At 35.5% G+C, this 16,507-nt stretch overlaps 1 protein-coding gene across 1 annotated transcript; it reads right to left on the bottom strand.

Annotated features, from left to right (window-relative positions):
* Positions 1-4,547: 4,547 nt before the first annotated feature.
* On the bottom strand, positions 4,548-14,013 carry LOC105047300 (syntaxin-71). The gene is made up of 9 exons (XM_010926172.3): positions 13,639-14,013; positions 13,402-13,527; positions 10,983-11,148; positions 8,955-9,040; positions 7,851-7,919; positions 7,725-7,769; positions 7,571-7,633; positions 7,381-7,457; positions 4,548-4,826 (listed from the first exon to the last, which is right to left on the bottom strand). Exons 1-9 carry the CDS (start codon positions 13,792-13,794, stop codon positions 4,811-4,813), a joined length of 804 nt encoding a protein of 267 aa, XP_010924474.1. The 5' UTR covers positions 13,795-14,013; the 3' UTR covers positions 4,548-4,810.
* Positions 14,014-16,507: the final 2,494 nt, after the last annotated feature.

Raw genomic sequence — 16,507 nt, 5'->3', positions numbered from 1 at the left:
CCAACAGGAATAGAAACCCAAATGAGGAGAAGTCCAACTCAAAGAGCACATCGTGAGGAGTCCAGAAACATGAAGTAATGGGCCTACAACGTGCAGGCAAGAAGGAAGGACAGAGAACCACAGCACACTACCCAACAGCAGGCCCGACCTAGGCCAGTGCACGGCCAAGCCCAGATGCGCAGGTCGGCCACCGATGTGCGGCCCAATGCACGGGCGTGTGCAGGTCGGCCACGGGCGAGGCCCACCAGGCGCGTGCGAGGCATGCGGCCAGTCAAACTTCATGCGGTCCATGCCTCGCTCATGGACCAACGGTATTTCACACCGCATTTCACGCGGTGTACGATAGACCAATGCATTTTCGGAGGTGATTCTCATGGTCTATGAAAAATTCTATAGACTGAGGTGCGATCAAACGATGGTAGAGGCTTGCGAGCATGATCTGGATCCGATCTGACAGTTGAGGAAGCTGGCGGTGATTTGAGAAGTTTAATCGGGCGTGATCAAGCGCGATCCAATGGCTGGAGATGCAAGCGATGAAGATCCGATGGCTGGGAGGCATTTGGAGTTTGATTCAGAGTCTTGTCTCCGATCTAAGCTAGGTTTTGGGGCTATAAACAGCTCTGTGGGTACAGAACCGTGGAGAGAGAGCGGAAAAGAGTTGTAAGTGGAGGCATTAGTGCAAGGAAGGCTCGTGCAGCCATCAAGAGGAGTCTGGCAGAGACCGAGTGTATGCAGCAGGCAGAGAAGATACTGCAGAGCACCGACAAAGAATCGGAGGCAAAGCAGAGCATCAGACAGAGTAGCTACGGAGAGACACAATGTAGCGGTTCACTCCACAGGAAGTATCCAGAGACGTCAAAGATCCTGATGCTGACAGGCCTGTGAGAGGATCTCTTTGGGAGATTTTAGAGATTTTTTGTGAGGGTAGTTTCTAGTTGAGAGATGGTGATATACAGAGAGTTGAGAGTGAGTGTCTCTTCGTGTATTTATTTTTTTCTTATAGTTAAGCTTGCATGCCCCTTAGAGACAATGCTTGGGCTGATCCACGTATCTCATTGTGTTCGTATTATTTTCTTCTTTCTTCCTGTTGCAATGTGAGTAATATCGAAAAAATCCTGTGTGGTGGTGTCCTGATCATATATATATATATATATTACTAATATATATATATATATATATTCGGTAGGATAGAATGTTAAATAATACATCATAAATTACATCATTAACTATGCATACCAAAGCAAAATAGTTTAAAGCGTCGAAGGCTAAGGACTTGCGACCAAACAAAATGCTGCATCGTCTGCCAAGTCCGTGACTTTTTGGATGGGTAATTAGCCAGATAATGACATCCAGATACATCTCTCACCCATGTTTCCAGCAGCGGTCGAATAGCAGTTTATGTTTAAACCAATGCTGGGAAGTGTTTTTTTTTTTTTTTCAGTTTTTAAGGGAAGTTATTATCCAAAATTGCCCCTTTCGATGGTCTTTGGTGTCTGATCTGCGGATCTGCAACACTCCCTTACTAACGGACTGTAATGTAACTTGCATAAGTACAAATTTCCTTACTAGTTTCTTGCGTCTAAAAATGAAACTTCACATATATGCATTTTTCTTAAATGATGCAGTATTTTTTATTTTTTCCGAGTTCTTGTACTCAGAGCATAACTTGATCACTACCCCCCAAAAAAAAAGAAAAAAAAAAAAAAAAAAATACTGTTCCCATACTTGGATCACCTTTCCTCATCAGACTGGTCTGATCACATTTAAAACAAATCATAAGATTGGTCCTCAACTTCGTTAGATTTACAACCATACCCTGTTTTGCTATTCTTCCATGTTAGTGAATTCGAATCATAGATACACAATACTTCCTGCGTTGCAAGAGAACTCATAAGGGAATGTGTGAGGTGGCAGATTAATCGAGTATAATATCAGCCCTTGGAGATGTCAAATATACTTCTTCAGAAAACTATGTCTTCTATCTCATAATCTGCATGCAAAGTTCCCTGTTCACTTTCTGTTTCAGATTTATTGTGTATCTTCAGTTCTACGGTCCTTAGGTTGATGTCAGGGCAGCTGCTCCGATCCCGGCCAGTGATACGTTTTCAAGCGCAAAGGTTAAATTGGATCGTAGGGGGAAAAGAGTAACCATGTTGGAACTCATAGCTAACCAGCAAACTAGACTTCATTTAATCTTTGCTTACCAAAGTTGATGAGTACTAGTTGACATGATGCACAAACAAGCGTGAAGAGAGACTACATAAGGCTCTTTATTTGCTAAAAAGCAACGGCAGTAATAATTAAAAAAAAATTCTCATTCAGTTTTCCAGCAATGTTAAAAATTTTGCATGAAAGGCGTCCCTTCATGCACACATTTTAAGACACTTCATCGAGTTCGAAAAAACTTCTTTGTGGTCTTCTGGAGCTCTTCATAACAAAACCGACTTGCTCATCACTTATGTCTGACAATCCACTGTTGTAATAATGTCTGACCTCTTTATTTGTTCGTCATCATTGTTCAAAGAGAATGAACCACTTCAAGTCAATTGAGATTCCGTAATGAGCTCATTACTTTAATCTCGTTGGCCTCCCAATCCTGCTAAACCCATTTTCATTGTCCATAAAAACTTCCATGTAATATATTGGTGGATCTCCCTTCCACTTTCAATTAAAAAAAAAAGTCGACAAGTACTTTCTGTCTTATACTTGGATCTTCTTTGGATGCGTTCAGAAGATCTTCATTGATATCATCTATGATCAAATCATAGTATAAAACTAGATTTTCTATAATTCACAAGTCTTCCACGCTCATGGTCTCTATTTCTTTGCTGTAAATGATGTAATCTATCGCTTTCTTGCGTCAGATTTGCAACATGAGAAGTGCTTTCTGTGTCACGAATTCCTACTCCATCCTATCCACCAACCCCCACAAAACCAGACTCATATTGCACCAAGTTTTCAATGATGTCAGATCTGCAGTCAGCACAAGTAATTTGTATGACTGATTTGTGTATATGCAATATTAATAGGCACACAATCCCACAAAAAACCACGACCAGCTGCGATTTGATAAATATCAATATTTCATAAAAGAGAATAAGAGGAATGCTCTAATTCTGAAAGCAAATTTTGCCCGGGAGGAATTGAACTCATTCATGGATTCTTTTAGTGCATGTTCTCTGGCGATGATTTAGTTCAAGACAAGGATGCGTTTTTGGCATTGCAGACAACCATGCTCTTAAAAGAAGGGAAAGAAGAGGGGGTTAGGGGAAGAGAGTGTATCTTAAATCTTGATGATAGAGGCCTAGAATTTAGGGTTTAGCATCTTAGAGTTGCTGATTAGCAGACGCAAGGAACTCCAGCTTCTGCTCCCTCCAGTATTAAGACTAGGTATTAACTGTATGATAGCCTTTCAACGCATATTTGGTTGGGGGTAGTCTGACAATAGAATGGAAATATGAATTAGTGACTCATCAGGGAATTCCATTCTTATTTTGGAGGGAGAGGAGGAGTGGGGTTGGAAATGAGAATACCACAATCACTCAAAATTTAATTGTATTTAAAATCTATTTCAATGATTCAAATTACAAATCAAATGTATTAAAAAGTATATGACTATTTCAATTTTCATTCCCATCTATTTCTATTTCAATTCTAACTTCGACTAGACAACCGCTATCATGCCCAACATCAGAGCTTCCTTCTCTTCCTTCCACTGATGATTAAATTATAGTACCAATCTGATGGACCTTGACTATTCCTAGAGACTCTGATGCCTTTTCAAAAAAAATAAATAAATAAAATAAAAAGAATGAGATGTTCTTTTGGCCGGTTCACATTTTTAACTGAATTTTATGCAATTAATGTTCAATTTTTATATTATCTTTTCAAAAAAAATTCAGTCTATATTCTTTTTAATTTTTGTTTGAAGAAATATTTATTAATCTTTAAAACTTGTGTGGATCCTACATTAGGCAAATAGAGGTGCATTAGAGTTGGGAATGCTAGGGTAACAAAGGACAATTTTCATCTAATGATGAGAATCCTTTTTTAAAAGAAAAATTGCAAAACCAACTACTGCCATATCGTAGAATTTTCAAAATCCTCTGCATCTCATGACATGCAAACCCATGCATTTTTTTAAACCTAAATCTTCATTTGACTTGTTTTCTGGAATCAACTCCGGTCCAATTTGATTTATAGCCATTTTATTAAAAAAGTCAACCGCAATGCTATGAAGAAACCTGCCTCATTAAATCCAAAAACCCACCATCGTTGGACAATGGCTTTCAAGCAAATAATTTTTTTTTTTAAAGAAGAAGAAGAGGAATTGGAGGGGTAAAAAGACGTCACTTGACAATGTATCAAACTTGACCCCCAAAACACAATGGGGACTGAGATATCATGAATACACCCAAATTTCCAACTAATTTTCATCCAGTAGTGTCAGAGTTGACCTACATTTTAAGCAACACCAGTTATGTTAACGCTAGTCGGTGACATCTAGTCATTTAGCAAAGTTTAATACGACTTTGCAAGCTAAAAGATGCATAAGATAGACAGCTGGTCATTAAGTCACAAATATCCATCTCTGAACTGTAAAAGACACCAAAACTCAAGCTCTTCATACACAAGCCATGGAGATCCTGTGGAAAACTAAAATATGTCTCAATTTAGTTTGAAAACAAATATACATGATAACAAGAACGGGGAGGATTCAATGTGTACAGATTAGCCCATCTTGGTCCCATTAAACACATGCTCGTGGTCAGCGGCAAGACCAAGCACAGGTACCAAATTTCCTAGTATCTCACTTCTTCAATACGCTGCAACAAAAAAAGAGATGAGAACTGAACAAACGCAATAAAGAAAAACGTCTTGAAACCAAGCATGCTGAAGAGTTTTTTTTGGGTACCGCAATAGTAGAAAGAGTGGATGCAAAGCAATATTTTTTATAATCATCATGCAGGGTTTTCTTGCTAACAATCATCACACAGAGTTCCATTCAACCACATCAAAAAGAAATGGTGCCGAGTTTATGAAATCAATTGTAGTGCAAATCTCATGACAAGACTAGACCCTGTACCTTCTGTTTTACCATCTGAGTAAATATCCAACTAGAACTCTTTCAAAGACTTCACTGGAGTAATCTATACAAACGTGTCCTACAAAGAGTTCCTGTATTAACTGGAAGGGTGTAATAGTCCTGTATTAACTGGAAGGGTGTCATATTAGCCCTCTAATTCCGCAGCCAAGAAACGAATCACCAACTCTTAACGTGCTGGAGTCATGAAAATCAATGACCTAACAAATGAAGTACATTCGTACCTTTGTTTTTAATTCTTTAAATGAAGGAAAAATAATGTCTTTGAAACATAATCTCTACTGGAAGCACATGCCAGGAAAAAATTAAAATGAAGAAAATACAATATCCAAATTATGCCATTGTCTACATTGGTTGAAGATTCTAAAATAAATGTGTCCTGATAGATAAAAGCTGGCCTGGCTCTAACCCAAGGAAGGAGGGTTTCAGAATTCAGACACATAAGATGGCTTGATGGACAAATCCCCAACATTGGTACGATTGTGCATTGATGTACAAGAAATACTATAGCCTGCTTCACTAAGAAAAGATTGAAGACTCTCTGTCCAAGCTTTTTGTCCATGATTAATTAAGATAGGAAGTCACCTCCTTATATTCCACTTTGAGGCGTGACTTCTTGACATGAAAATCGGAAGTTTAATCAAGCATTATAACTATAATGCTGCATGTTAGCATGCAAACTACTTCAAAAATCGATCAGCCCACGCCCCTTCCACTCCTATCCTTGTCCAAAATATGAAAGGACTGAAAACTCAAAAATGCCCCTCCAAGTAGATGTATATTTGGTGGTTGGGCTGTTACACGTGATACAGCCCCCAAATAGATGCGTCAATACCTCCCCAGGGTCCATAGATTATCTACAGTTATAAAATTAACAGCAGTGTCAAATCATACACATAAGTTGAGAATATTAGAACAATAATGATTGGATCTGATTAGAGAAGGCAGGACCATGAGAAAAACCTCGGGCTTCTAAAACATGTTTTGAGAAGGCTCACATAAGAGGATATGGCTATATATAACAAGATAATGTCTATCCATAAAATAAAATCCCAAGGAATGATATATATGGAATGTGGAGCATAAATCCATGGGTTTGTGCTAACATGGCTATTTATTAAAAATAGAGAAACACCATCATATGATTTTAATGATAAAATATCAATAAAACATGTTTTAGAGGCTTTTTCTTATTTTTAATAATAAAAGAAGCATGTGATATCCATTATCTTTGACAAGACTCTAAAATATATAAATAAGAAAGAAAAGCAAGCAACTATGTGATTCTTATAGGGTCTATAGATGTATGATGAAGGTTAGGTGTTTTTTCGATTACAAGTTAGATGGTTCTTATGCTTCAGAGTTGTGAGGACTCATGTAGGCATATATTTAGTCACATATCGATTATTCGTTGGGAAGATCTTGGATACTTATACAGGATTGAGAAATCGAAATAATACCTTCCAGCTAGCTGTTTGGGGTGAGTATTTAGTCTCATATCGGTTGTTCACTGGGAAGATCTTGGGTGCTTATATGGGGCCAAGGAACCTAGATAATGCCTTCTCGTTAGCTTTTTTGGATAAGGTCCCAGATCATCACAAGAGTTTTGTATAGAATGTCCGGATATATCGGCACTAGTATGTGTGTCGTTATGGCTAGATAACTTTCAACTCTACTCCAATGCACTAAAAAACTAAATATAATTACAAGAGATCAAAAAAAAATGTAAAACAAAAGAAAAATAGTATGGCTGATATATGCTTTGACTAATGGTTCCTCTTAATATATAAACTCATACATTCTTTCTATAAGATATACTTCATCAACTGAATTACTCCGTAGGCTTGGATGTGATCTGCCTTCTCTCTTTTGATCAATATTTTACTATCATTTGTAAGAAGAACATAAGCATAAAATGTGCATACAATGCAAGCATGCACGATGTATATTCGTGTCATCAATACCTATTCAGAAGATCCAACACCAGGTATCCTCTCTATGCAGACACCCATAGAGGTGCCAAGCAAAACATACCACATGATATTTTCAATAATGCAAACAATAAAAACTTTGAGATAAGGAGAAAAACACAAAGTTATACATGATTAAAAAAATAGATCATCTCATGCATCGACACTTGGTGTGGTTTCTAGCAAAAAACATATCCAGTGTCATAAGACAACCACTCTTTTGGGATTAAACAGACGAAAATTGCGATAAATAACTATTTTCTGCATAAGTGCAATTAATGAAAATCAAGTGCAAAACAAACTTACTTGTATAGATAAGCAGCAATGCCCAGAATAATACACAGCAGGATGATATCAATGCAAAAATTGCGACTGGATCTCAGCTGAAACAAATTCAAAAGCAAACTTACTAAAGCTAAATTGGAAGTATTCAAAATCTAATTACCTTGCACGTTAACAAGATGTATATGCCATTTAGAAAGAGAATAAAGGATACCTGGTTAACAGTCTCCTTCAGTCTCACATTAGTATTTTTAAGGTCTGCAGTAGCCTTGTCCACCTGTAATATATGTCCATATACCAATCAATACATAACCAAGCTAAGTTTTGCTCCTAAAATATATTATTTTAGTAAAGGTCAAATATCCAACCTTCGTATCAATCTCATCCATCAAAGGGACTTGTCTATCCAGTTCCTGCATGGATAAACTAAAGAGGTCAATCCTAAATCTGTCATAATATCTACTATCTAGCATATATAACAAGCAACAGCAAACCTCATCCATATCATGGGCCATGTTTTTCAGTGTATCCAAGCCTTCAGATATAATATCCAAACCTTGATCCTGTAAAGATATTAACAACCTTGTTAGCAAGGAAACTTTTATAGAAGAAAGTTATTCTGCAAACAATATACTTATTAGACAAAGATGTGCTCCAAGAATCATCATTCTGCAAAATACAAACAATCTGAACCCGGAAAGTGACATGCTTAACTATTTTTCAAGAATGTTGAGTTGTCAATGGAAAATTAGGTTAGAGAATGAATGGTGATACTTGTATCACAAGGAGCAGCAAGTCAGACAAGGCCAATTGTAATATGATCACCAAGCATGCAGCTTGTAAAGAAGTAACTCAAAGAGAAAAATGATTAGATCAGCAAGAAAAAGAACACGCAGAAAAACTAAGATGCGAGGAAAAGGTAACACAAAGAGGGTTTGATGACATGTCAAGAATAATCAAGCCTACATGAAAAATGTAGGAAGGACCAAATTTAAAAAGTCATAGTGAAATACACCAATATGTGGATTCATGGCAGGGCTACACAAAGTAGAAAAGAAAAAAGGAAAAAAAAATCTAAGGCAAAACAAAAAAAGGACTATAGTAAATATGCTTGAGTCAATGAATGAAATTAAATGCTCAACAATGCTAAAAAGGATGTCTGAAGTTTGGCATAGAATTGGACGACTTGGAAGACTGGGCATATTGTATGCGCGCCAAATGAATTGGGAAGCAAAATTTCAAAAACTGATGGAAGTGAAATTTCATTGCATCAATATTATGAGTCAACCCAAAGTAGGAGGGTAGACCAACTGGTGGTAAGTTAAAAGCATAGCATCCACGCACCAGGAGAAAGAAAAATGGGAGGATTGAACAAAATTCAAAGAAAGACAGAAGGGTGAGATGAAAGAGAACACATAAGAAGGCATGTTAGGAAATCTGTCCAGTTATGAGCTAAATTCATTAGATTCTGAAGAGACCTTGTTAAACAGTACCATAATAGATGAACTCTGGGATCATATAAAATGTTTGACTAAACATGTTAGAAATGTAAACCAGAAGTCAATAATAAAATAAGGTATCGTGAGAAAAATACTTGCCTGTTTCATTTTGCGCATCTCATACTCTTGCCTGAATTGGTTTGATTCTTCAGTTTGCTGAAAGTATTCACTCTCAAATTTTCCATCTACATTGATTTGAAAAAAAAAAAAAAAAGAAAAAGGTCAGAAATGATCCTTCACCCTCATATACAACTCAACTGCCTCAACTAGAAGCACGCATAGGAGCAGATGCTGATGTGAGAGCAGGAAAAGGTACAAACTTTAGAATATGGACTAATTTGTGGTACAAAACAATGAACATCTACTTATTTGATTTACAAAATACAGGAATTAAATGGTAAGCAAAGTTGTAAAATGAAATATTATGGTTGAAACAACTAATTATAATATATCTTGGCAGCAAAGGAATAATATTGATTTGAAAAAAAGGGGGCAGGGGCCGAGGGGTGGTGGACTGTGGATGTGTTATGGAGCAAGTTCAAAGCAGGAGCAATATTCTAAAGTGGGTGTGACATATATGGTAGAAATTCTATTTAGGTGAGTGAGCATTTGAGAGCCACAAGCATTAAAGAGTGAAATAGTTAGTGCAATCTTATAATCCACTTTGTTAGCCAAAAGATAGGTAACAGCAATAATATGAATAATTCCTTTCCATCCATAGGAGAATCCCTATTATAACACATACATATAAATAGCAGTGTTGATGTCAGCATGTCACTAGCCTAATGAACCTAGTTACAGAATTCCTCACTGGCCAGTACAAGTTCATGATAATATATCTAATGTGTCTGACCAACTCCTGTAACAGCTTTATTTCCATCACAAACCAGATTATTCAATTAAATGCAACATACTTGACACTATTTTTTTTCTCAATCACAAGCCTCGGTCACGATTCTTGTTCAGTTTTTTGCCCTTGGACATCTTTACAGAAAACAAGGGTTCTTTTTAGTATTTCTGATTACATATAGATATACCATTGCCACATCATTAGCCAACAAGGAATCAGACAAATTCATGTGGGAAAAATGAATGAACTGGAAAAGATATTGATCGTACATTATCTCCTAACTAACATAAACAAACTTTAATAAAACAATTAGTTAACTAGCACGGACTTTGTCTTCGTCAGTACATGGTTATATGTCACATCATGTGCTATCGCACTCAGAGTCCTTCAACAGCATATCACAAATATCACTGGTCACAAATTAGCTGTAATATCATGTCCCATCCAAGACCTAGACCTACCGCAGTGTATGATGTAGTGTTACTTCCAAAGTACTTGAATGGTTTTATCACTGTTTGGGAATGGCTTTTGGGGGAGTTGTCAGAAATAGTTGATTAACCATTTCAAAGTAATATTAGCCTATCTGATTTCAGTGTTGGTGACTGAAAATGAGATTGCCAACAATTGTGTGTTCATGCAAATATAAGTTTAGAATAGAAACTCAGGAATCAATCGGATCATTTTGGAAGTTCTATGTATACACTCACCTAGAGGAGCATATCAGATCAGCTAACTAGTGTTACTTGGACACTCCAAATTTTATGTTTCTTGATGTGTCAGACACTCAAGAGACTTGAGACATTTCATGACACTCCTTGACAATTCATACAATCAAATTATCATCCATTATTATTACATGTCTACTTGTCACACTTTTATATGAAAAGCTTTAATTCTAATATAATAATTAGTAACTGTTTTATCAAATTATATGAACTTGAGAAGCATAGATCTAGCCCATAATTCTATATATTTAAATACATATCTATAAGATATAGAAGTATCCCTGTGTCAGATTCTTCTAAATACTTGGATGCTCGACACCCATGTCACATATCCAGGTAATGTTGCAGGTGGCAAGACATCTGCCAACCTTGACAACTACAAAAGATATAATTGCAGAAACCAAATAGATGAACACAAAGTTCTAGATATAAAACATCATAAACATTTATGTATAATGTCACTTAGTTGCATGATCTCTACCATCATTTTTTAACTGAAAAAATTGCAAAGATATTATACAAGTGGCCTTTAGTAAGTCAAAAATTAATAACCTGAAGTTGAGTCAAATTTAATTTCTTGGCGAGAAGCTGAAGCAGTCCAGCCTCCAGTTTGTTTGGTGCCTGTGGTGCTTCCATCTGGAATCGACTGGATCCTCTCTGGTAGTGCAAGAACCAAATCACTCCGTGCAGCATACTCTTCTTTTGAAAGTCCTTTAACCTGTAATAAATTCATATTTGATCAAGGAACCACAAAATGCTTGTTGTAAGATGCATCAGCGATTTTCCTTGATATAATTTCATGAAGTCTTCATGATCAGGACAAACCTGATAAGCAAAGCACAACTTATTAAAAAGACAAAAGCAAATAATATAACATGAACATGTAACAGTTGTTGAACATGCAAACCCACAGACAATTCAATTACTGACTCTGTATGTTCCTAAATATTGAGATTTAATATCAATATGTAAGCATACTAGATTCAAATTCAATTTCTAGCAGCATATATAACTTGGTAATTAGGCATCAATCATGCATGCAACAGTCAAGAAATTAATTTTTCTAAGATCCAGAAACCAATTTAGACAATACAACCAATAAAGAACTTGAACATTAATAGTTTAGAACAGATAAGGACAAGATGCTAACTCTATCTTCTTTATTTGAAAATAGCTATGCCGGAACTAAGAAAGAATTAGAGGTTCTATACTATCTGGATTTTGAATTCCATTTTAAAACTGACAATTGATGAGACATAGCAGTTTGCTAACTTCAACGAAGCATAAAACAAGTTATTTAGCTTCATCAACTGTGTCAGGTTTACTATACCTATCACATACATATGACAATCTGTAAAAAGTGCCCCAGCACACCTAGGGTGAATCATCTATATTAAATGGAACTTTAACCTCAGCACATCCATCCATACATAAAAGATAATCCTGTAATCAATTCATAGAATTTCATGGCATCAGTGGTGCAACAAGTTTATAGCACTCCGCAAGGTCTCTAAGGCAATACCCATGTCCAGCTCACCTAAAGCACTTGCCAGTTTAGGGGCCCAGACCAATCTATATAGCAATCAGAAATCGCAACTATCGTAGTGAAAGCCAGCTAAAAGATGGTTGAAAAGAGCACCTTCAACAAGATTTAACTAAAACAGCAGCTAACCAACAAGGATCAGATTTCCATTATCAATCAAGAAAGAAACACCAATCTCAAAGGCTTTCAACTTACATTCAGTACCAACATCAAGGAACGTGGTGGTTGATTCAACAAGACTAGATAGAACTCCCCAAACACATGGCTACATTATAATTCCTTTTCATAATCTCTCTATAAAAGCCTGTGGATTCATAATGAGTCCAAACCCACCTGTCTTAGCAAAGCTCAAATATTTGATACCTCTTCTCAATTCTCACTCCAAACCCCAATCCCCACTCCTACTAACCTATACAAATTACAAAACCTGAAAGGAGGCGGAGGCCTTCGATTCTTCAATTATTTGAGCAAAGCTCAAACATTTGATACCTCTTTGACTACAAATACTGTAAGTTCATTACTTCAATTATTTCCATCAATCCAGAAGAATATGTACATACAGATAGTAAATTAGCATATTCGCAAGAATTGGATCAATAGAGCAATCTATTTTCTTTCCCATCCTTCAATACCTAATCTCCCATCTCACTAAATTTCTTAATTTTTCTTCATTTGCATGCGATCTCCTATCTGCAAATTCTATGGCTCAGTAAAGGTATTGTGAGTGTCAATCAGAGCCTGACCCCATAATATTGACACAACATAAAACCTAGTCTCTTCAACATTGACCCCTATTAAAGCTTATTTAAACACTTGACAACTCTTGAATCTCAACATAACGAAGTAACAACTTAAGGTAGGATTTTCCACTCCTAGATATGATCAATGGCTCAGCCTTCTGCTTGGATCAAGCTGACAACCAATAATTAATAAAACATTAATTAAAGACCGATGCAAATGTTGTCCAAGAAGCGAGTTACAAATTAAAATACAATTATAACAACTGATATACCCTTTAGGTAAAATGTCAACATTTTAATATTGTACATATCACTATATGTCTTCTAAACATTCATCCTAAGACTCCGGTTTGCATATTTTCAGGGTTAGACCTTTTTTGCCTAAAATTAAAATCATGATCCGAAGCTTTCAAGAATTACAAAGGAAATCACTAATCTATCAAGCCATACGCTCGTATGTCCCCAAAAGCCATAGCATCGCTCATTTGACAAGATGCAACCTATCGCATAAATGAACCAAATTTGCATGTAAAAAAAAATCTCGAAATAACACAAATGCCAAATGAAACGCCAAAACACAACTTTTAAAGTGGCTGCATTGTTCCTCAACAGAACCAAAAAAAATGCAATTCAAATGCATCATTTTTGTTTTGATAAAAGAAAAGATCACAACGACAACGGAGCCGACCTTCTTGAGCGCCAACCTCTGCAATTTGGGCACCTCCTCCATCAATCGGGCCTTGGTGCGCCGGATCTCGGCATTCATCGCCACCGCCGCCGCCCTGTTCTTCTCCCGCGCCGCAATCTCCGATTTCTACACGACAAATCCACCGATAATCCATCGCGAATCGAACAAAGATTCCCATCTAAGAGAAGATCAGGCAGAAAAAAAAAAAACCCTAAAACGGAGAAAGCGGAGGAGGACCTCGAGGGCAGCTTCGATGTCGAACTCGACAGCGGCGAAGAGGCGGGCGAAGGCGTCATCACCGGAGACATTTTCGGCGCGCTGCTTCTCGACATCGTACTTGTCGTATTTCTTGCAGATCGCGTCGACGCGCGTCAATATATCGATTACGCTCATCTTCCCCCCGCTTCCCTTCCGTTCCCTTCTCCTCCTACTCCTCCTACTTAGGGTTTGGGATTCGGGAATCCTAGATCTCGCCTCGCCCCGAATGCCTAGTTTGTCTCGGCCGGGATTAATTCGCGAGGAAGGAGAAGAGAGAGAAGGGAAAGCACATGCACAGGCGATCACAGCCTGTCGTTGTTTTGTCCTTAATTCTAATTAGCAAAAATATGAAACGACTGCCGTCCTGTCCTTGGGAGCTGTGATATCGAGCCCAAAAGCGGTACCCAAGGGTTCCCAGGAAAAGACCAGGACACATGGCACAATCAAATTAGCGAAGAAATTAGTCGTGCGTATTATACGGTCTTGAACTATCCATTTGTTAATATTTAATTTATAAAAAAAAATATATTTTTTGATATATAATTATTATATAATAAAAAAATAAAAATATAAATTTAGTATTATAAATCGCATAGTTAATATTATTTTAATAGATATTTCAGTTTATATGTATTTATATCTATAGCACAAAATTGATAATTAATCTGATCTTTTTGGTCGTCAAGAATTTGCTCATTTGTTTTGGATCCAATGGTTAGGTCCTGTAAAAAATAAAGTGTTGTTCATTTGATTTTGTGATTTATGTCTTGCCTCTACATTTGCTTCGTCTGTTTTTATTAGGGAGAACAATGAGTGAAGGATATGGACTCCTTTGCATTTTTTTTCAATAAAAATATGCTAAAATTTTAAGTATCTTACCCGTGTTGTGCATGTACTGTCGTTTGAAGGTGTAATATACCTTCTGATTTCATCACATTGTTGAAAAAGAGATCGGTTCTCAAAAATGTTGTAGCTCTTACATTTCCAGCAAGTGTCACCTTTGTTAGAAAATTTCGACCATACTAGTCTATTTGTGGTAGTTTTTCTTCAAGGTTATTTAACCTTGGATTTGTTAATATATCATCGGAATAAGCGATATCAAATTATTTTTTGCAGCTGCAAATAAGAAAAAAAATATTAATATTATTGTCATATGCATAATATCATTGTCAAATGTGGAATATACTAATCATAAAGCAACTGAAGTAAAACTGTTATCATCATCTTATAAATTTTTTTGAAAATATCCACTATTAGTTCCAATAGAAATGTATTAAACATATCTTGAGGGGGTTGTGTATTGTATGCATCCATTATTGATATTGTGGGGTTCATTTTTTTCTTCCCCATATGATGTTTATATAGTAGTTGGTAATGGATAATTGATTATGTTTTAATCTTGTGCATATTTATTGAATAGAAGTAATCTGAATCGGCAAGTCTCTTTAGTTTCCTAAATATTTTTCATATATTGGCTATTTAAGTTGTGGAATAAAACGATTGATGTATAAGTAATATTAGTCTTGCATTGAATTAATTATTGTTATTAGAATATATAAAAAATAATGATTCATAGAGATGGAATCATTTTTATCAATAATTGTAGTTAATTAAGGAATAGGATTTCTGATAAAATAAAATTGATATTTTGTGATAAGAAGAATTTGATCTATTAAGGACTCATTTATCTTTGAGAAATAGGAAGGTGGTTTGTAATATGGGTAATATTTAATTTAATTAAATAAATAAATATGAGTAATTGATGGGAATCTATTATATATAAGGTATAGTAGGTTTTGGCTTGTAAAAGAAAGGGTTGAAGGTTATAAAGTTGTGTTTGGCAGTGTTATTATTGCAGATGGCTAATAGGAAAAATATAGTTAATGGTGTTTTTTTTTTTAAGACCAATAATCCTCATTTTTTTAAGTTATTCTCGATGAAATGATTCCTGCAAGAAAAATTGTAAGCACATTTTTTTTTTCTCACTCTATTTTTTTCTTTGCAATTGTTGTTATTTGTTTTTCTTTTTGGTTTGGTGATTCTTATCGAGTTTTTTTTTTTTTTAAGGCTATTCCAAATAAATTTGTGAAGAATCATGGGAACAAATTGCTTGACCATATGATGTTAGATGTTTCTACTGGAGAAAAATGGCAAGTAGAAGTTGTGAAGGATGATGGAGAAATTTGGCTACAAAATGGGTGGCGATAATTTGTTAATTTTTATTCAATATCTGTTGAATCTTTTGTTGTTTTTCAATTTGATCAGAGTGATTGTAAATTCAATATGATTATATTTGATAAGGGTGCTATGGAAATAGATTATCCTCTCAATAACATTGATGGTAAATGAAAATAATATTGTAATAAAACTTTGTTTATGAGAATTTATTATTCAATATATATGTGATTAATATTTTATATAGTATATAGTTATTTCCATTTTGTAATAATCATGGGATGTTTTATTTTATTTTCTTTCAGCTTTTGGAAAGATTATTTGAGTAAATTTTGGATCATGTAAAAAACTGATAGTAATTGAATTTCAGATTTGCATCTATTTGTTGACATGCAGCAGTGATTAGTTTAACATTTCATATATTGAATTATAAGGATATAAATTTTCGTAGCACCTATTATAGAAAAAACATCATCATCTGCCATTTTACATATAAACATTTGAATTTCAATTTCTAAAATAATAAAATATTATAAATTTTATGTAAAAAAATTCATAAACAATCTTCTTCAATCTAACGATTCATCGTCTCTAAATTTTCTAACTATCGTCAACATCACGATTAGAATAAAAGGTCCCGAATTTTTTTTATAAAATCAAAATCAAAACTTTC

The sequence above is a fragment of the Elaeis guineensis genome, chromosome 6 (genome assembly GCF_000442705.2).
Source record: "Elaeis guineensis isolate ETL-2024a chromosome 6, EG11, whole genome shotgun sequence".
Lineage (NCBI taxonomy): Eukaryota > Viridiplantae > Streptophyta > Magnoliopsida > Arecales > Arecaceae > Elaeis > Elaeis guineensis.
Note: the sequence above shows the minus strand (reverse complement) of the source record. Positions and strands in the feature narration are given on the sequence as shown.